Source organism: Heterocephalus glaber, unplaced genomic scaffold, assembly GCF_053883595.1.
Source record: "Heterocephalus glaber isolate CG9 unplaced genomic scaffold, H.glaber_assembly_v1.0 deba00001442, whole genome shotgun sequence".
Lineage (NCBI taxonomy): Eukaryota > Metazoa > Chordata > Mammalia > Rodentia > Bathyergidae > Heterocephalus > Heterocephalus glaber.
In genome coordinates, this window is record NW_028258296.1 from 20,355,333 (window position 1) to 20,377,641 (window position 22,309).

General features: G+C 39.1%; 1 protein-coding gene across 5 annotated transcripts in view; it reads right to left on the reverse strand.

Annotated features, from left to right (window-relative positions):
• Positions 1 to 4,369: 4,369 nt before the first annotated feature.
• The window catches only part of Mcoln3 (mucolipin TRP cation channel 3), a 34,245-nt gene continuing 16,305 nt past the window's right edge, over positions 4,370 to 22,309 (reverse strand). For 4 of the 5 annotated variants that reach the window (XM_087213012.1, XM_004841355.4, XM_004841358.4 and 1 more), the window contains 7 exons: positions 15,105 to 15,204; positions 12,238 to 12,350; positions 12,005 to 12,154; positions 8,397 to 8,498; positions 8,176 to 8,298; positions 7,189 to 7,395; positions 4,370 to 5,314 (listed from right to left, as the gene is read on the reverse strand). In XM_087213012.1, coding sequence (XP_087069138.1) covers positions 5,180 to 5,314; positions 7,189 to 7,395; positions 8,176 to 8,298; positions 8,397 to 8,498; positions 12,005 to 12,154; positions 12,238 to 12,350; positions 15,105 to 15,204 — 930 coding nt within the window. In that variant the 3' untranslated portion in view covers positions 4,370 to 5,179. The remainder of the gene's footprint in view (positions 5,315 to 7,188; positions 7,396 to 8,175; positions 8,299 to 8,396; positions 8,499 to 12,004; positions 12,155 to 12,237; positions 12,351 to 15,104; positions 15,205 to 22,309) is intronic. The other variant, XM_021255439.2, reaches the window with a different exon arrangement.

The following is a 22,309-nucleotide window of genomic DNA, read 5'->3' on the forward strand; positions in this document are numbered from 1 at the left end:
CGCTTAGCATTCTCTGTTGGACATGCCTTTTTACTCCTTACATGGCCAGGCTGCTAACTTTTTAAATTTTAATGATGTGGTTCCCTCTTAATTACAAATTCAACCTTTAGTCATCCCTTTGCTACTGTATCTCTGTAAGTAGTTCAAAGTAATCTTGTGGCTTAAGTGTTTTGCTCCTTACATATTTCTTCCACCAGATAAACTAATCATCACTCTTAAGTTCTGCTGTTCACAAAGCCATAGGATGTGGATACAATGCAGCCACCTTCCTTGGAACTATATAACATGGATGATCTCGGCTCTAGTTTCCAGTCATGCATTCCTCATTTCCATCTGAGACTCACCGGCATGGCCTTTACTGTCCACATCTCTATCCACACTCTGGTCACAACCACTTAAGAAATATCTAAGTTCCATACTTTCCTGGTCTTCTTGTCTTTTTCTTAGCCCTGCCCAGAATTGCCTTTAATAGTCTGTTAGGGAAAGACATGCTTGTTTCATCATTTACTTCAAAACGGTGCAGCCTCTACCATCACCCAGTTGCAAAGCCATGTTTTCATTTTCAGATGTTGTTGTAGCAATTGTCTTAGTTCATTTTCTCTTGCAATAACAGAATACTTGAGACTTGGTAATTTGTGGAGCAAAGAAGGTTTATTTTGGCTCATGTTCTGGAGACTGGAAAGTTGAATGGCATGGCACTTATATCTTCTCAGCTTCTAGTGAGGACCCTGTGCTGCCTCAACTCATGGTATAAAGCAGAACCAGAAGCAAAAAAAAAAAAAAAAGAGAGAGAGAGAGAAAAGAGGTCCAAATTCCTCGTGATAGCTAAGCCATTCCTTTGTGAAAAAAATCTATTTGTGAGGACACCTTGACCAGGGCCTGAACACCTTTCCCTATGCCCTACTTCCTAACGCTGTTACAATGAAGAATTAAGTTTCCAACATGTGAACTTTTGGGGAACACACTCACACTAGTCCCCTTGAAGGAACTGATCCATTCCATCACGGTCTTGAAATTTAATGCTCATGGGACCTGGAGTGATGTTGCATCTTTCATTTCTTTTCTTCATTTTTTTTTTTTTTTTTTGGTACTGGGAGTGAACTCAGGACCTTGTGCTTGCGAGGCAGGGGGCGGGACCACTGATCTAAATCCCCGCCCCGCATCTTTCATTTCTGAATATTAGTGACTTGTGTTTTTTCTCATTTTCTTAGTTTGGCTATTGGCTGATTGATTTTATTGATCTCTTCAAAGAGCCACTTTTCTGTGTGTTGATCTTCTGTATTGTTTTTCTACTTTCAATTTCATTGCTTTTCTGGAGAATTTTTCTTTTGCTTACTTTGGATTTAATTTGTTCTTGTTTTTTTCTAATTTTTTAAGGTAAAAGTTTGAATCATTAATTTTATAAATTTCTTTTCTAACATATGCATTCAATGCCATAAATTTCCCTCTACTCTACTGCTCGCAAAATTGACAAGTTGTATTTTCATTTTCATTTAGCACAAATAAATTTTAATTTCTCTTGAGATTTTCCTTGTTGTAATGGGTATTGAACCTAGAAGCACTCTATATTGTGCTATATTCCCAACTTTTTTATTTTTGAGATTAAGTCTCTTAAATTGTCCAGGCTGGCCTTGAACTTCTGCTCCTCCTGCCTCAGCCTCCCAAGTAGCTGGCATTACAAACATGAGCCTCCATGCCAGCTAGGATTCTTTTTGACCTGTGTGTTACTTTGATTTTAATTTTTTAACCATTTAAAAATATAAAAGCCAGTTTTACCTCAAGACCCATACAAAAAATAAGTTCTAAGCTAGATTTGACCCACGAGCCTTGGTTTACCAGCTCTGAGTTTATAAGTCTGGAACTCTGTTCTTTCCCTTCCTCACCCTCACCACCTTTTCTTTGAATGGTGATAGCTTTGTCTTACAACAAAAATAAAGCCCCAACACATGTGTGTTTCAGAGCTATATTTTCTATTCATTGCTCTTTGTCTGTTTTTCATTCATTAATACCGTATTATTACCATATTAATTCCATTTAATTTTTTGTTTTACTATGAACTTGTAGCATGGCCTAATATAGGGTAGAGTAAATCTCTTTTTCCTTCCTTTTTTCAAACTTAACTTAGCTATTAATGAACCTTTTACTGCTTATGAATTTTAGAGGTATTTTTCTTTTTTTGGAGTTTCAAACAACAGAGCTGGATGTGTGCTGCTGATTCGATTTATGGACTGCACTGAAGAGAACAGCATCTTTATTGTATTAAGTTGTCCTTATCCATAAATACATCATCTCTGCAGTTATTCAGATCTTCTATTATGTCTTGTGACAGAGTTTTTGACATTTTCTCTGGGAAGGTCTTGTGCTTTCTACCATAGGATAATTGCTGGATAATTTCTAATTTTTTTCTACTGTGAATGTTATTTCATTTCTGTTATATTTTCTAGATGATTATTAAAAGTAATGACTATTACATCCAATGACCTCATTGAATCTTTTAATAAGTTTTGAGAATTTATAGATTCAATTAGGCTTGCTGTATAGATCATGACATCTGCAAGTAATGAGTTTTGTCTTTTTTCTCATCTAATCCATACACTTGTACATTTGCATTATTAATTTAATTTGAAAATGGTGTGCTGGGACAAGAAGATTAAAACTCAATTACATGTTAGAGATTATAAAGCTTTATTAAAATAAAAGAAGAATGTGGTATTTGAATTGTTTAAAGAAAAGATGGCATCCATAAAATCCAAGACTATTTAAAAATGATTTAACAGAAAATTATTTTAACAGAAAACAGAAAATTCCAAGTCTATTTTTAAATGATTTTAACAGAAAACAGAAATTATTTTAACAAAATTATTTAAACAGAAAAACAGATTATTAGGATTTTAACAAATCCTAAAATATCAGAGTTGATGGTTAAAATCACTTACTTGAGGTTCCTCTCCTGGCTAGTAGAAGGCTAGTATGTTTTGTTTTTATTTTTGTGGTACTGGGGCTCGAACTCAGGACCTTGCACTTGCGAAGCAGGCGGCAGCACCACTGAGCTAAATCCCTGGCCCTAGAAGGCTAGTCCAAATCCTGATCCTGTGGACAGTTCTTTAGCGTAGCCCCAACAAAGGGAGCCCTCTGTTCCTGGAACGGAGGAAAAGGGTAGGGACCAGAGATGGTCCCCGAGGTCATGCTCCCAGGACAGGAGTGTGTTTTAGTGATTTCCTAGGTATCTCTCAAGCCTATCAAGTTGACAATCAAGATGCACTGTCAACAAGCACTTAGTCATCTTCTCATCACTGGACAATACTCAACACCCACAATTTAAAGGAGGAGTGGTTTATCTGAATTAAAGGAAGAGCAGGTTATCTGAATCAGTTTCAGCCCATGGTTGGCTGGCTCCAAGGCTGAAACAGCATGGCAGAGGGGCATGATGGAGGAAAAGGTGCTCAAACCATGGAAGCCAGGAAGTGGAGAGAGGGAAAGAGAGGAGGAGCCAGGGAAGGAGATATACCCTTCCAGCCCAGAAGCCCATGATCCACTCACTTTCCATACATGAGCACTGGGGGGGACATTTTAGATCTAAACTATAACAGGCACCATTACTAAAGGTTAGGACTTGGAATTATCTAAGACTTCTGCCACATGAGGAAAGCATAAAGAATCAGGAGATGTGAAGGTGCCAAACTATTAGCTCTAATTTTACAGAAGAAACATAGTGAGTTCAAAGCAAAGCAAAACTCCAGGCCCAGTGATGGCTCAGTGGTCTCATGTGTCCCCTAAAGTATTACTGTTAATTGGAAAATTAGCAAAAAAAAAAAAAGGCTCACTAGATAATAAGCATGATTTTGAGGTTCACCCTCAGGGCCTGGGGATTTAGCTCAGTGGTGCTGCTGCTTGCCTCGAAAGCACAAGGTCCTGAGTTCAATCCTCCATATCAAAAAAAAAAAGTTTACACTGCACCCTAGTTCATTCTAAAAATATGTCCTAAAAATCTTAAAAGCTAATTCCCCCAAGTACTTAGAAGTTTTGATTTTTTAGTTTTTAAAGGCTACAGGTACTATAAAAATAGCTTATATCTCTTATAAAACTCACACCTGAATTTCAAAACTTGGAGTCATTATTATGGCTGTTACTATGGCTAAGTGATAAGATTTCAGTGTCTCATTAAGCTCTTAAGACAAAGTGTTTCATTAAGCTCTTAAGACAAAACCAGAAATCTAAAAATCAATTTCCTTTTGAAAGAATTTGCTTTGAGAAAAATTTTTATTGACATCATTAAATTAAACTTCATCTGAATAAACAGTACACAAAATAAATATTCACAAAGTAAAATCACTGCAATTTCCAATCAGTGAACTACAAGAGGCACACATTTCTCATTTATCTTTAATTTTGAATATAATTGTCCAAAATAATTTTTGCATGCATTATACAGCCTTGTTCCATGAAACCACAGTTCCTGACCACAAACTGCTTTGCTGTGAGACTGAATGCACTTATGAAAGGCACAGTATAACACACAGTTGCTGAAACACTAATAAAACAATCACTGCTTAATTGGATATACATTTGGTATCACTGCTTTTTCATTTATGTAGAGATACCTTTTCACCTCTGTACTTTAACACTGAAGGAGCAGAGAAATTTAGAAGTGAATATCAAAATGCTTGATCCTCTCCAGAACTAAAAGCAGGATCCAGGAGCAGTTGTCCTTCAGAACTAAATAGTACACTGTTAGTTGGAGATGGTTGTTTCTTACTCTATCTTTTAAGAGATTATTAAATGCAGTGAGAATGGACATACAGTAACTATCCACACTCTTTCAGGAACAGAACCAAATTGTCCAAAATTACACTCACACCAGCGATTGTTTTCACTGAGGACACAATCCACACAGCCAGAGTAAAGAGGGGCTTAGAGAACACATTCTAAAAAATGACAAATATGAAAGGACAATAATCCAATATTTTCCCTCAATAAAATTAGTTACTATTTTAAACCCAATATAAAGCAGAAATATACTAAATATTATTTTAAAATATAAACACAGTTCTTTGTGAGTTATAGATAGCTCTAATTAGCTAAAAACAATAGTATTGGAACATACTATAAAATCTCTATACAGTTTCCCCAACTCAGTACACATCACATATTCCTCCAGAGCACAGGTCAACCTGATTAACTACTTTTTACAACAGCAGAATAAAGATGCTGGAGGGTCATCTTCTAGTCTGTATTTTCCAGAATTGGGTAGATCTTTGCACTCTGATATAAATGTACGAAGTTCGGTCTCTGGAAAGCCATTTTGTTGATAGTGCTATAAAGAAGAATGAAAAGACTCATTAATAAGCTCCTTGAAAACAGCTTTATTCCAAATTCGAAGTGGATCATTTGGCAAGGGAGGGGATTTTTTTTCTAGAGGGACAGTTTAGGGTTCCCAAGTATTTTCAGGAAATAGTAGCCTCTGGAGTCGGTCTTAGATTTGGCTGAGGTGAAGCGGGTCTGGGACTGTTCAGATCCCCCCTTCACCTCTTTTCCAGGTCTACTCAGCCCAAGGGGTGCCACATGGAGTCTGGTCTGTTAGGGGAGAATCGAGCCAACCATATCCTGAGTCCGAGAGCCTCTGTCACCACTCTGCCCTGTAGCACTGTGACTTCCAGGCGGTGTAAATCAAGCTCGTTGGATGGAACCCAATTGATTGAGATTAATGAGATGTTTGGGGGCCTGAGAGTGAACATTCTTAGTTTTCCGAATGACTACAGCATAGCTGTGGACATTTTGGAGATGGCCCAGGTTCTGAACAGAGATCTAAATGCCAGAAGCACATTTCCAACCTGCATACCCTTTTTCAGTCACTCATCCAGGCAGACAGGTATGGTTAAGGGCCTCATATGCATATCAGCTTAGGATCTGAGATCCCTAGGACATGCCCTGACCAGAAAAGAAAAGCACTCACTTAGCGTGCCCATTTGGCGAGGGCTCTGAGCCCACAGAAAGAGATTAATAACTGTAACAGGAGGCTCAGTATTTTGTCATTAAGAGTTATCCTTAGAGATTTGGATGTCACCCTTGAATGGCACCTGGGCCTCTGCATGCAGAGGTGAAGGTCATGGATCCCTCCCAAGGAGAGGGTTTGGGACAGTTATATCTACATCCTTTCCCAATCACCTTGGAGACCAATGTATATATCTGCCAAACAAGCACTGAAGAAAGTAAGGAGGATGGTCAGTTCCTAAAATATGGTTCAGTAAGAGTGAAGTTTTGGCCCAGGCTTCATAAGCAAGGGATCCATCATTATCAACTCCAACCCATGGCCTTCTGGTCATCCCCAGGGCCAATCACATGACAAAATGTTTCGTTATTCCTCTCATTCCCAGAGGGAAAAGTCCCCACAAGGAAAAGTCTATGCCAATAGCACATTTAACAGTATAAAGTTAGTAGAAATTTAAATATAGGGATATTTATTCTGCCTTCTTATATTTCAAGGGGAACAAATGGATAGCTTTTAAAATTATATTTCTGACTCCAAAGCAAACACGGCCAGTACTTGACATGTCAACCCTTCTGCTGTTCTGGAGGCTGAACCCTAAGGTTGAGCCTTGTAGGAAGTAATGTGTTCAGTTATGGCACATTCCAAATGAAAGGGGCATTTTTTCTTTATAAAAACTGTATTCTTAAAGATCTCCTCAAAATTTTGGCTTTCCACAATGTCATCTATTTTATTCACCCAAAGCTTACTTTTATACTTATTTTTTATTAATTAAGTTTATTGGTACATTTTAGGTATACCATATGATGACATTCATCACTGGAAATTTGCACCTTTACATAATCTCTCTTGGTTCTTATTTTTTTCCCCATTCCCCTGCCCTCCCTTCAACCCCTATATCCCTTCCTATTTACAAAGACTTTGTTTCCATTTTTTCCTTTTCTCATATTTTTTCCTTTCCCTTCAACTTTTATACTTGTAATAAAACGTTAGAAAGCTTACTTGAAAAAGCACCATTACTTACAAGACTCATCATTCTAGAAATTGCATTTCTCCTTCATTTCTGTTTCCCAGTCTCTAAAATTGAGGTCCTTCTCTATCCTGGACAAATCAACATTCCATCAATTCCCTCCCTTTAGTTACTAAATTTCACTGTTACAATACAAACTCTAGAAGAATGCTGCTACTTATGATAAACCTACCTTAATCGTTTCATATGTATCAGTGATCAGTGCAATGAAAAGGCTTAAAATCATATATATAAAGAGGCTGATGAACGAGTAGAGATAAATTCTGCTGAACAGCCAGACCAAGTAACTTTTTTGCTGCATTTTTGCAAATGTGGCAAACATATCATCTCCATTTATCAAAGAAAAAAGGCACTCAGAGACCCTGTTCAGAGAACGGAACTGGAAAAAGAAAATACAAAAGTTCATTTTCTTCCACACTCTTTCCCCCCTAGAGACCTTTGTTCGTGACATCTTAAAAATAATGAGGCCGCATATCCCAAGTTATCCTTTTCAAACAAATAATTTGAAGCAGGACAAACATTTTGCTTTGTGATGTATATACTGTGCACAAACCTACTCTCTTTTCTCCTGGGATGAGCAGCTTTTTCTTGCTGCTCTTCTTAGTTGAAACAGCCTGGATGCAGGCAGAAGGGGCAGTTCTCAGTGACTTTCTAGGTCCCCCTACTCCCGTTCCCCTTTACCTTGAGATGCTTCTGCAGAGATACCCAGGTCCCAAACACACATGCTCAAATGTCTCCTCTTAAAGTTCATTCCATGTACGCCAATGCATAATGTTCAAGACCATTGCTCTGGTAGCAAAATTTTCAAATATTCTACACATTTCTCCTTATACTACTTTTTAAAAATAAAGTCACATTTTGAGAAGGCTTACCCATCGCCTATTCTGGTACATTAATAATGAATCAAATTAATTAAAATTGACTTCCCTGGTGGTAGAAAGAACTTAATTATCTGACATTTTCCAAACAAGATTTGAAGCAATCCAGCTTCAAACAATTCTTTTGAGTTGATCACACTTTGCTAGTTTATAAATATGGCAATAGATAGACATTTGAGATTTTAAGGGTGAGTCACAAAATAAAACTTAATTTAAAAAAAAGAAACCAATAGCTCTATTCTAAAGTTAGGGATAACAGGGAAAAAGTAGTTCATCAGTACCTTCTCGTGGTAAGGCCCCAGCACGATCCACCCACAGAAGCAGTAGCCTAAATAAATCATAGCTGCACAGCAGCAAAACCTAATAACATTGGGCAACGCTGCCTGAAGGGTCAGAATGAGGAGCTGGAAAGTAAGAGAGGTCGTTAAAATCCCTTTGTCCTTCATCCCTGGCAGTGCAGTAACTGAATATCAAAAGCACAGAATTCCCCGGAACTCCTTACATTGTACTTCTCAAAGAAACCCAGGTATCGGATGACTCCAAGCCACACAAGCATGGTAGATGTTCCGAGAAGTATGCTACAGACATCATAACTCGTGAGACTCTAAAATGGAGCAGAAAAAGTAGATTAAACCGGGCTGGGGATTTAGCTCAGTGGTTCCACCACCTGCCTCGAAAGTGCAAGGTCCCGAGTTCAATCTCCGGTACCAAAAAAAAAAAAGTAGATTAAACAGCAGAAAGTCACTTGGGCAAGAAATATTTATTGGGCAGCTGTAAGTTGGGCCCTATTTTAAGTGGTAAGAATAAATCAGTGAATAAACAAAATTATCTGTCCTCATGAAGCCTGCATTCTACTGAGGGTGCAAAGAGAAAGAAGAGAAATAAATTTATAGAACCCTTGGTAAATTAGCTTCTGGTAAGTGCTGAGGAGAAAAGGTGGGGGGATAAAGAATGGAAATGAATTTATGCTTTAAAATAGGGGAATTAGGGAAGAGCTCCACAAAAAGTGATACATGAGCAAAGATCGGAAAGGAGTGAAGAAGCAAGTCAAGCAAAAATCTAGGGCAGGACGAGATTGCACACACAGGGACCAGCGGCACTAAAGGCTCTGGGGCACAAAGGAGCCTGGAAAAATCGTGAGTCTGGCCAGATTGAGCAATAGAAATAGTATGGAGACATAAAGGTCAGGGGCAGGTAGCACAGGGCCTCGTGGGTGGTGAGCAATTTTGTCTTTTCTTCAAAATAGGTTTGGGAGATTAAAAAGCCCCGAAAAGAGCTAGGCATGGCAATGCACACCTGTAATCCCAGAACACTGGGAGGCTGAGGCAGGAGGATTGCAAGTTCAAGCCCAACCTGGCCAACCTAGGAATTTAGTGAGGCCTTGTCTCAAAATAAAAATGGGCAGGGATTGTAGCTCAGTGCAAAGGCCCTGGGTTCAATCCTTGGTACTGAGAAGAAGGAGAGGAAGAAGAGGAAGAGGAGGAGGAGGAGGAACAAGGGGACAAGGAGGAGGAAGAAGAGGAAGAGAGGCAGCAGCCCCAAATGGGAACAGAGGTGACCTGATCAAATGCTTGTGCTGTGGTTGAGAGCAGACAAGGAGTGAGGGGCTGTTGTCCTGATGCAGGTGAGAGCTGGGGAAGCTTGGACCAGCTGCACATAGTGGAAGTGATGAGGTGTTTTTTAAAGGCAGAGCAATAGGATTCCCTCTTGGATTAGATGTGGGAGACACGGATAGTGAAAAAAGGAGTCTTGGATAAATCTATAGTTTTTGGTTTGGGCCACTGAAAAGAGTTGTCATGAACTGAAACTGGAAAGGCTATGGGAGAAGCAGGATTGAACTGTGGAGTTGGGGATTTTAGGAGTTTTTCTGGTTATCTTGAATTTGCGATAACAAGCAGACATCCAAGTGCAGACTGGAATAGACATCTGAGTACTTGGGTCTGGAGTTCAGGGAAGAATTCCAAGCTATTTGGGCATCACTGACAAATAGATACTACTCAAAGCATCTATTTGAGACAGGATGACGCTACCATGGCCTAGGTGGAAAAGAAGCTGTCCACGCACTACATCTTGAAGCATTTCCACCTCACAGGTAAGAGGGGACCAATAAGGGACAGTGTGAATATCAGCAGTGATTTGGGAGGAAAACCAGGTAAGTGACAGTCCAGTGAAGAAGCATGTCAGAAACAGTGTGTGGCTGCGTTAAAAGCTGCTGACAGGTCAAGGTAAGGATAAATGACTGATGATTGGACTTAGCACGATGGCACAGGAGCCTGACTGGAATAAATATATGGAAGAATGGAAGGAGGAGAACCACAACAATAAGATGATTTTTTGAGACCTTTTGTTGTATAATGGGGAGCAGAGAAATGGGGGAGTAGCTGGAGAGAGAAGTAAGAGATGAGATTTTGTCTTTGAGAGGAGAAAAATGTGGTAGTAGGGGAAACTACCTGGTAAGGAGCGGGAAACTTATGATTGCAGAGAAAAGGAGGAAGAACTGGAGCAATGTCCTGGAGTAAGCAGGTGGGGGCGGCACCTGGCAGGCGAGGAGAAGGCTAGGTTTGGGATACTGGTCCAAGTATTCACAGTAACAAGATTAAATAATAAATGGACACTGATGCTTGAAGGTGGATAAGTAAAGTGGGAATTAATGCAGGCTCTGGAGGGGTTTTTTTCCTATTGTTTTTGTAAGATAGGGAGTAAAGTCATTCATTGGCTGAGAGTGAGGATGGGGAGGAGTGTTAGAAGTTTTATAAGGGATGAAGTGATCATCTGAGAGACAGGAAGGGTAATGATCTAGACAGAAGAATGAAGAGAGATTTTGGACATCACTAGGGGCTCACTGAGGACAATGATAGTGGAGGTTGGTAAAAATAAAGATTTGCTGCAAGTCTACCCTAACTCATTCTTTCATCCCTAAAGTGGAATGGCATAGTCTCTCCACATATGGTGGCAGCTGCTCAAGGTCAACCTAAACCACCCTCTCCTTCCCAGGCACAGGCCTGTGCTGCATTCCCCAGCTCTCCATCTAGTTTGGTTTGACCAGTGGGATGGGAAGAGAAATGAGGCCCACCACTTTTGAGCCGAGGCCACAAGGCAGGGGAGAGCTTCCATGAGATGGTGTTTTCATTTTCCACAGGCCATAGGCTAGAACCTGTTGGGAGGTGACCCAGTGTCAGTCACACAGTCAGCGTGAGCTCTTAAAGTATGGTAAAGAAACAAAATGAGGGCTGGGGATTTAGCTCAGTGGTTCCGGCGCCTGCCTCGCAAGCACAAGGTCCCAAGTTCCGTCTCTGGTACCAAAAAAAGAAACAAGATGAGAGGAGCTTGGGGGTCCCTGAATGCTTGTGTGGAGCCAAGTAAGGTGCCAACCCAGAAAACCCACCGTACTATTACATCAGACAGAGAAAAGCTCCTTTCTTATCTGAGCCATTGCATTTGGAATCTCTGCCCGTGCTCACAACCCACTCCACAGGTGATTCAAACATAATTAGTTGTATGAAGGCTAGGAAAATAGAAGATGGAGTAAGATTAGTTTGAATATTAGTTTTTCAATTTTACTTTTGTTTAGGGGAAGGGTCAATTTCTAGACGAGGTCAGTCTTTTTAAAAAAAAGGATAGCCTTGGATCTTATCAATGGGAAAGTAAGAAAATGGGAATGGTCTCATTTTGAATGGATAGAAGAAACAAATGGAAGCGCTCACGAAACAGTACCTTGGCCTCACTTATCTCCTCCAGCCCTCTTTTTTCATTGAAGATTTTTGCCAATTCTCGTAAAGTTTGTTTTAACTCTTACCTTGATTGTCTTGGTGTTTGTATCTTTGTGTGTGTAAGGATTCACAGGCCCCATGTGAAGAGTATGGATCCAGTGGGTTTAACACGGCACATTTTTGCCAGGCACCCAAGTGATTCTGATCCAGTGGTCTGTAGAATATATTCTGAAAACCTCTGCCTAAGAGACTGCTTGACTAGAGTAAAGAGAATTACTGTTTTCAATGTCCAGCTTACTCACCATAAGTCTTGGGCAAAATCATTTACTCCGAAATTCTCACTAAAATACCATTCACCTGAATCTGATACTAATGATGGGATGATAGGAAAAAAAATTACCTTAGCTTGGATTTCCATTTTCAGAATTGAACCAATGACTGTCAGTATGTCACTAATAATAATCATAATGTACCATCCATTGACAAATTCCATTTTAACAGAAACAGAAACTTCCTTCTTATAATGGAGGAGAAAAAACTTGACGAATTCCTTTAGGGAAAAGAGGAGAGACACAGTGAGCGTCTCCGTCGATCAGAATGTCAGTAGCATTGGTAAAGAGCCCCAGCCACTACCTGCTGAAGCTGAAGTCCTCTAATCACAGATCTAACGCAGAGGAGCAGCGAAGACAAGCAAGTCAGAATGACAAAAGCGTCAAAGATCATCATGTAATGCGTGTTCTTCTGAACTGCAAGCAAAGAAGATTATGTGAAGAGACATTCATATTGAGACATTAGTTTCTTCTTAGAATAATTTAGGTAATTTTAGCATTCTTTACAGAAAGATAACAAAGAAACCCTGATAAACATTCTTTCAGTGAATGTTTCAAAAGGTTAAAACCAAAGATCATTTGATATCAGCTGCTGGTCACTTGTTCTAAACACAGCCTTCCTGCATAGTCTATTAACATATAACTATCTGGACACAAAGTATTTACTAAGCACCCACTATGCACCTGGCACTTTTCTGGATGCTGGCATACAGTGGAAACGGACAGATAAGGCCCCTCAGCTTATGGAACTTCCCACTGCAATGAGACAAGCAGAGAAGTAAGCAAGTACATGAGCAAAGTATTTTCAGGCAGAAGTGATATAACAAAATAAATCATCCTAGTTGACATGTACCGAGGACATTTCTTTTTTCTTTCTTTTTTTTTTTTTTTTGATATGGGGGATCGAACTCGGGTCCTTGAGCTTTCAAGGCAGGCAGCAGAACCACTGAGCTAAATCCCTGGTCCACTGAGGACATTTCCTACTGGTCATAGTTCCAAGCACTTTACATGCATGAACTTATGTGATCCCAATGAGATAACATCATTACCCCTACTTTGCAGGTGGAAAATCTGAAGTGCATGATTTGTCCATAGTTACACACCCAGCAGTAAGGATTCAAACCTTTTCATCCTGTCTTCAGCACCGCTGGTTCCTGGCACCCTAGGGAACTTCTTAGAAGCAGACATTCCCAGGTCTTACCCTAGACCCCCCACACTGGAAGCTCTGTGTCTTCTCAAGCCCTTGAGGTGATGCCAACATTTGAAAACCAATGCTGCATAAGGAGGAGGTTGGTGTGGGAGGCCGGCAGACAAGAGGTTCACATACTTTGTGTGGTTGGGGAAGGCCTCGCCAAAGGAAGAGTAGGTTTTAAGTGAGACTGCAACATCCAGAAGGAATCACCCACACAGAGATGTCTGGAGAATCAAAAGTGCAAAGCTTTGGCCAGCAGGACTGGAACCAATGAGGAGAAGATGAAAGAGGTCTCAGCTGTCATGTGCTCTGGTATAGAGCTGGTTTCCATTTAACAAATTAGCCTGCTCTATCTTGAGAGGAAGATACAGTACTTAAGACTAGTTCTGACAATGAAACATCCTGTTAGGTTTGCCAGTGGATCATCTAATTGTTCTACAAATGTCTAAATCTACTTTAGAAAAACTTTTAAACCAAGAAACAAACATTTGAGAGAAAGCCCATATATCAGGGTCTTTCAGATGCTCTCCTTTCCACTTTCTAAAGTTTGTGGAAAATCATTATGATGTTTCAGATAACAAAATGTGTTTCAAATAAATGAATTTGTGATTGGAATACAGTTTGTGATTCAAGAGCTTTATAAATTTGAAGTCACCTATTAGTGAAAGAAGCACTGTAATTCTGAAATTTCATCTAATTTATGCTGGTCATCTCAGTATAACTTCTGAACATGGTAAATTCACCTAAGACAGTGATTATTCAAGAATAGTCTGAGAAAGGACTACTGGGCATGTCCAACCCGTAGCCCTTGGGTAGAAAACACCTGACTTGGCTGAGCCATACTGAGTGAAGAGGAATTCTTTCGGACTACATGGAAGACATATAATATAGTTCATGTTTGTAAGTAACAAAACTTCCTTCTTAAAAATATTTTTTATTTTACCACAGAGGGCTACAGGTTGGACACTTGCGCAAGGGTCTTCAACCTCGCCCCACAACTACTGTCTGGGGAGCCAAGAAAACTGTATCTTATTGGGTTCTGAGCTGATTCCTTTTCCCATTAGAATGCAAGATCCCCTGACCTATGGATTGAGGCCTGCACAACACACCATTATGTTACTTCAAAGGAGCTAGAAAATGAGACAGATACATTCTTTCCAGCAAATTTTCTCCTGTTCAGTTCCAAAATTCTTGAAAGCACTCAGTCTACACCTGAATTCTTGTCCATATTTCTAAAAATAGAGCTTTTCATATTTAGTCTACTTTTTAACCTGAATGGAAGACCATTATAATGAGTGGGAGGCTTCAAGGTCAAATTCTACCTGACTTTTCCCCAGCTGTCTGACCATGGACACCAGGCATGACATCTAAGCATTGGTTTCTTGATCTGTAAAAATAACGATTCTGCCTCTCTCAAGGATTTTCTCCCTCAAGGACTTTTTTTTCCCTAGTACTAGTGATTGCATCCAGAGCCTCTGCACTGAGCTACATCCCCTGCCCTTTTTTTAAAACAAACTTGAGACGGTCTTTTTGAGTGGATAAGTTGTATAGGTTTGGCTTACACATGAGATCCTCCTGCCTCCTCCCAGAGTGGTGAAATTACAGGCATGGGCCACTGTGCCTGACTCTCAAAGATATTTTAAAATATTAAAATGAGGAAAATGGAGATGGAAGTATTTATGTAGCATATTCTCAATAAATATTGGTTTGGGTACATATAGGGCTTTGGTGGGGGACTGTAAGTATGTTATTGGTGAGGAGTAGGCAAGTGAAGATGCATGGAAAACCTGGAATCATTTCAATTCTAACAACTTAGGTACTTTCTGGTACATCAAATGTCTGCAATACACTGATACACTTGCGGAGAACTGGGGACTTGGGAATGTTTTAGCTGGTATTCTGTATGCCCTGGAGGCAGTAATTTAAGGACCATTTTACATTATTTAATAACCATTGTGAAAGTAAAGCTTGCCACTTACTTGATCCAGATACATGCCAGTCCTTACATTCTCTAATGGAAATATCATTATCTAAACTTATTTTAATTCTTCCACTGTGAGCCTTGTTGTCAAATGTTATCTGTGAAGACAGGAAAAGGGTGAAATGCATATGTACAGTTGCTTTTGCTGCTATGGGTCGTTTTGTTTTTCTTTGCAGTACTGGGGACTGAACCAAGGGTGATCTACCACTGAGCTATATCCCCAGCCCTTTTCATATTTTTTTTACTTTGAGACAGAGTCTCTCTAAGTTATCTAGGAGATCTTCCTGCCCTAAACACTGGGATTAGTCTTTGAAGGCAAGATACCGCTATCCATTAATCAGAAAGCAGTTCTTTCAAGGGTACAATAGACCCAAATTCTCATTTCTTACCTGTTGTTAACTCTATTTAACCTTGGGAAATGCCCTTTATTTCTCTGTAAATGGAGAAGTTTGAATTAGATCTGCTATAGAAACATTTTAGTCTAATACCCTATGTTTCTAGGACAGCATTGCATCCCCAGATATCTTATATAACAAGAATACTTCCCCTTTCCTCCCATTCCAAGGACCTCCAGATGCCCTTTTGATAGGGCCAGAGCTAGTACAGCTGTTCTTTGCTGTGGCCTCCAGCAAGGCTCCAGGAAGGGATGAACTTTCAGTGCTTCTGCAAGTTTTACTAACACAGAGGCTCATTGCTTCTGCCTTGAGATATTTCAGGTGGAGCTTTTAAATTTTTCATTCTGGGTGTAGCTCTTGTAGTCACTCTCGCACCACCTGTATTACAAAGGGCTTGGAAGTCGCCAACCGTGTGCTCTTCTTAGGTAATCAGGCACCAAGCTGGACAAAACTATGCCAGAATACTTTCACAGCTCTTTCCTGCTAGCTCCCTCCCTTTTACCATGCAGGACACAGGCAAGAAAATCAGCGCCTTCTCTCTCTTTCTCTCTCTCTCTCTCAAATAAAGTTCCATTGAAAGTCTGTTCATTAGACCTGAGGATCAGTGGAATAGATTAGAAGATCCAGAAACAATTCTAGACATGCTCATTATAAAATGTGGGGTTTTTTATAAAATGGAGTACTACTCAGCCATAAAGAACAAAAAACTAGAGTCATTTATAGCTAAATGGATGCATATTGAGGCCATACTCTTAAGTGAAATAAATAGGACACACACATGTGTAAATACCGAATAGTTTCACTAGTGTGAGAAACTGATAGTGTAAACAAGGGTTAAAATGATTAAAATAAATAAATGATAATTTGAAATAGGAAAAAAGGTCCACAGAGAAAGGAGTGAAGGGAGGGGAAGGAGAAAGGAAAAGAGGGAAAGGAAAAACTATGAGAAAAGAAAAAAAAATGGAAATGAAGTCTATGATAATAGGTAAGGGCAGAGGGGGTGAAAGGCACACATGTAATGGGGAAAAAAATAAGAACCAAGATATATCATGTACAGGTACAAACAATGATAAATGTAAATGAATTGTATACCTAAAATGTACCAATAAAATGTACCAATAAAATTAATTTTTTAAAAAAGTCTGTTCATTTAAGCGAATTCATTCATTTAAATGAATTTTATTGAAGTTTCTCCATGTAGGATAGTCAAAACTCATTTCAGATAAGAGATCTCCAATGACTTTAAAGAGTTTAATCACTGTATTTCTCTTCATGGTGAAATGCAACTTCTTCTGTAACAAGAAATTGAGGACACTTCCTCTGTTTGCTCTTCTTCACAGTAGCTGGAGGACCTGGACTCTAGCTTCACACAAAGAAGATGTTTGGTGTCATTTGGCAGTCAGAAATCCACAAAGAGCCTCAGGATTTTTAAAGCATTAGGTGTTCATCAAGTATCTTGGATAAATTAACCATGACTTAGTGTTACTTATATTTCAAGTAAAACTCAGAAGAAAAAGTCTCTCAAAAGGGAAAAAATACGTGGTAGGTATTAGACCGCACAGAAAAGTAAATTTGAAAATTTGAATACATAGCAAAATAAATTGTACAAAATGAAACCAAGAAGAAAAATTGAACATAAAACAGAGAATTAGTGAACTATGGGACAAGTTCGAATGATGAAATACAGATGTAATTAGAATCTCTGAAAGTTGAGGGGTTAGGGACAGAAAAATATTTGAAGACATATAATGAATATAGAACACAATGAAAATTATAAATTCAGAAGCCAAAGATGCCTGCTGAACCTCAAACATAGGGAACATGAAGAAAATGATACCAAGGCACTTCATAACCAAATTTCTTAAAATCAGAAATAAAGTGAAAATGTTAAAAGGGAGAAAATATATCCCATACAGAGGAACAAGATAAAGTTGACAGCAGACTTCATTTCTCATGAGAAGCAATATAAGCTAAAAGAATATCTTTTAGGAGGAGGGAAGGAGACCACTCAGACTAGAATTCTATACCCAGTAAAACTATCTTTAAAAACTGAAGGGAAAATTCTTCTTCAGACATAAAAAGCTGAAAGAATTCATTACCAGCAGACCTGCACTACATGAAATGTTAAAGGAAGCACTTCAGGCAGAAGGAAAATGCTACCAGATTTGTTATAAATAAGAATGAGGAACACGAGATATAGTAACTACATAAGAAAATAAAAAGGAGATACCATCAGTAAGTGCTCGCAGATCCTGGCCAGCAGCGGTGTGGACCAGACCTGCGAGGCTGCAGGCAGATCCCAGCCAGGGCCCCGCCCAGACACCAGTGGCTTGGGCACACAAGACCAAGACAAAGGGTGGCCCATAAAAGAGCTGCACAGGCACACAAGCATCAGCCAGAGACCCACCCCATACCATCAGTAAGTGCGTGGAGACCCTATCCAGACGACTGCTCAGACAGCAGGGTCTGGGGTGGGAGACAGCTCCCAGCAAAAGGCCTTCCCAGACAAAGCTACATAGAGGGGGCCCAAGCCACCCTAGATACCATCCCAAGTGTGCACAGGCCCCAACGAGAAACCCACCCAGACAGCAGGTCAGCTAAGGGATCCAGAAGGCAACCATTCTGAACTCAGGAATTGGTACACTGGTGAGTAGCAGAGAAAAGGTTGCTCAGTGGCTTCCTGAGAATTGAAGGCCACTGGGTGAACAAAAAGTTGCCCCAACAATGGCACAGGAGGCTGCATCTGTTGAAATAAGAAGACACGTAAATAAATCTCAAAACCAGACTTCCAGATCACCTAAGGCAACCCCAAAGGGAAACAAGATGGAATAATCTGATACTCAACCACCTGGACTCCCTGAACTGGCAATGAAAGAGGATCTGAAAAAATGAAACCAGAAATAATTTCTAAGATAACAGTGGAGACTGTGCCCATAGTGCAAGACATGATTAATAAATCTAGAGCAGACACAGATTAAAAAAAATATAGAGGAGCCAAGGAACATGATGGAATCCCAACATAGGAAAAAAATGGAATCCATAAAACAGATGCAAACAGATTTCCAATTTTTAATCTCCACTGAAAGTTTACACAGCAAAATGAACAAGTGTGAGGATAGAATTTCAGATATGGAAGATAGGATTGCAATTAGTGACCAGGAAAAGAAAAGTTTCTCAAAAATAGTAAGGGACCATGAGACTGATCGGATTCAATGAAGAAACAGGAGAGAGTGCAGATGACATAAGAAAAACACTGTTCACAAAACTAATGGCAGAAAACTTCCCAAGTAGGGAAAAAGAACTTGATACAGTAAGTGAGGCATACAGGACTCCAACTAGCCATGATAAAAAAAAAAAATCTACACATAGTCATATAATAGTTAAGATTTCAGAAACCAAACAGAAGAACAAAATTCTACAAGCAGTTAGAGAAAAGAAACAAATCACATACAAAGGAAATCCCATCAGAATCACAGCAGACTTCTCAGCACAAACCCTCAAGGCTAGAAGAGCTTGGAGTGATGTATTTCAAGCCCTAAGAGAAAACAACCTCCAACCCAGATTGATGTACCCTGCAAAATTATCTTTCAAAATTGATGGAGAATTAAGATACTTTCATGACAAAGAGCACCTGAGGAACTTCATGAATACCAAACCAGCACTCCAAAAAATTTTAGACAATATCCTAGGAAAAGACAATGAGGATCACAACCCCAGGAAGCCCAGCAGAATGAATCCATTAGGCACAACAAGAAATAAAACACAAAGGGGAGAATCCAACAAAAAGAAAAGGTTATTACAAGGATAAGTCAATACATATCAGTTATAATCATCAAAGTTAATGATCTCACTTCAATCAAAAGAAAGAGACTGGCAGAATGGGTCAAGAAGCAAGATCCAGCAATATGCTGCATACAAGAAACACACTTAATTAAAAAAGAAACTCATAGACTGAAAGTTAAAGGGTAGAAAACAATGCTCCATGTGATAGGAACCTGAAAAATGGCAGGAGTAGTTATCCTCTTTGCAGATGAAGTGGATTTCAAACCAACACTAAGAGAGACAAAGAAGGACACTACATCCTTGTAAAGGGAACAATTCAAGAGGAAGACATGACAATCATAAATATCTATGCCAAACACTAGTGTGCTCAACTATATAAAACAAATACTAATGGACATGGAAAATGAAATAAGCACTAATACAACAGTAGTGGGGCACCTCAATACCCCACTGTCACAAATAGATAGATCAACTTGACAAAAAAACAAGCAACGAAATACTAGAACTCAATCAAACTCTGAAAAAACGAAGTTAACAAATGTTCACAGAGTGTTCCGCCCCACAAAATCAGAATATACATTCTTTTCAGCTGCACATGGGTCATTCTCCAAAATAGACCACATACTCTCTTATAGAACATGTTTAAGTAAGTGCAAAGGAATTGAAGTTATCTCCTCTATATGATCAGATCATAGTGCCATGAAATTGGAGATCAATAGTAGAAGCAACCACAAGAATTTCATAAACACATGGAAATTGAACAACACACTTCTGAATAATCAATGGGTCACAGAGGAAATTAAAGAACAAATCAGACAGTTCCTTCAATTAAATGACAATGACAATATAACATATCAGAATCTATGGGACACAATGAAAGCAGTCTTACGAGGGAAATTCATAGCAGTGAAAACTCACATGAGGAAAAGAAGGCAAGCCCAAATAAACAACCTGATGCTGAACCTTAATCTTCTAGAGAAAGAGCAGGACAAACCCAAAACTCACACAAGGGAGAAAATTATAAAGATCAGAGAAGAAATCAATGCAGTGGAGACTAAGACAATGATACAAAAAAATCAATGAAGCCAAGAGTTGGTTTTTTGAAAGAATAAACAAAATTCACAAACCCTTAGCCAACCTTATCAAAAAGAGGAAAGAAAAGGACCAAATCCATGCAATTAGGAATAAAAAGGGTGAAATTATAATGGATTCAGCAGAAATCCAGAGGATCATCAATACCTTCTTCGAGAACCTATATGCCAATAAGATTGAAAATACAGAAGGGACAGATTCCTAGATACATATGAATTACCAAAGTTGAACAAAGAAGACCTAAAAATTCTAAATGAACCAATATCAATCAATGAAATTGAAAATGTAATTAAAAACTTACCAACTAAGAAAAGCCTGGGTGCTGATGGCTTCACTGCTGAATTCTACAAGAAATTTAGAGAAAGACTACTGCCATTACTGTTTAAACTCTTCAATGAAATTGAAAGGGAAGCAATACTTTCAAATTCATTCCTGCAAGCAAGCATCACCTTGATTCCCAAAGCAGAGAAAGACCCAACCGAAAAAGAGAACTATAGGTCAATCTCTCTAATGAACATAGATGCAAAAATCCTTAATAAGATTCTGGCAAATAGAATGCAGAACATCATCAAGAAGATCATATACCCTGACCAAGTGGGATTCATCCCAGGGATGCAGGGATGGTTCAACATACATAAATCAATCAATGTAATACACTGTATTAATTGAGCCAAGGACAAAAAACATGTGATCATCTCAATAGATGCAGAAAAAGCATTTGACAAAATCCAACACATATTTATGATAAAATCCCTACAGAAACATAGGAAATGAAGAAGTCAAATTGTCATTATTTGCAGATGACATGATACTGTATATAGAAGACCCCAAGAACTCCACCAAAAGTTTTCTAGACTTAATAACCAAATTCAGTAAAGTAGCTAGATATAAGGTCAACACGCAAAAATCAACAGTTTTCCTCTACACAAACAACAGACTCACTGAGACAAAAATAGGGCATCAATTCCTTTCACAATAGCATCCAAAAAACTGAAATACCTAGGAATCAACCTAACGAAAGAAATCAAAGACCTCTTCTCTGAAAACTATAGCCCTCTGAAAAGAGAGATTGAAGATGATATCAGAAAATGGAAAGATATCCCTTGCTCCTGGGTAGGAAGGATCAACATAGTGAAAATGGCCATACTTCCAAAACTGCTATATAGATTCAATGCAATCCCAATTGAAATCCCAGCAGCATACTTCACAGACCTGGAGGAAAAAATTGCAAAAATTCATTTGGAACAAGAAGAGACCTAGAGTAGCAAAAGCAATTCTAGGCAACAGAGACATGGCAGAGGGTATCACAACTCTCAACTTGAAACTATACTACAAAGCTACTGTGATAAAAACAACATGGTACTGGCAAAGGAACAGACTTGAGAACCAGTGGAACAGATTAGAAGATGCAGAAACAACTCCAAATACACTCACCCACCTCATCTTCAACAAAGAAGCCAAACACCCTCACTGGAGGAAAGCCAGCCTCTTTAATAAATGGTGCTGGAAAAATTGGGTTTCAACTTGCCAAAGTTTAAAACTAGACTTACATCTCTCACCATGCAGTCAACTAAAATCGAAATGGATTAAAGATCTAAATATTAAAACAGAAACGCTGAACCAGCTGGGGCAGAGGTTGGGTAGAACTCCTTAAAACATTGGTGTAGGAAAAGATTTTATGAACAAAGCCTCAGTTGCCCATGAACTAGCGCAAACAATCAACAAGTGGGATCTCTTCTTATTAAAAAGCTTCTGCACAGCAAGAGAAACCACCAACAGTGTGATGAGATAACCCACAATGTGGGAAAAAATTTTCACCTGCTATTCCTCAGACAAAGGTCTACCATCTAGAAACTATAAAGAACTTTAAAAAATAGACCTTCCAAATTTAAAGACCCAGTCCAAAAATGGGCATCTGAAATGAACAGACATT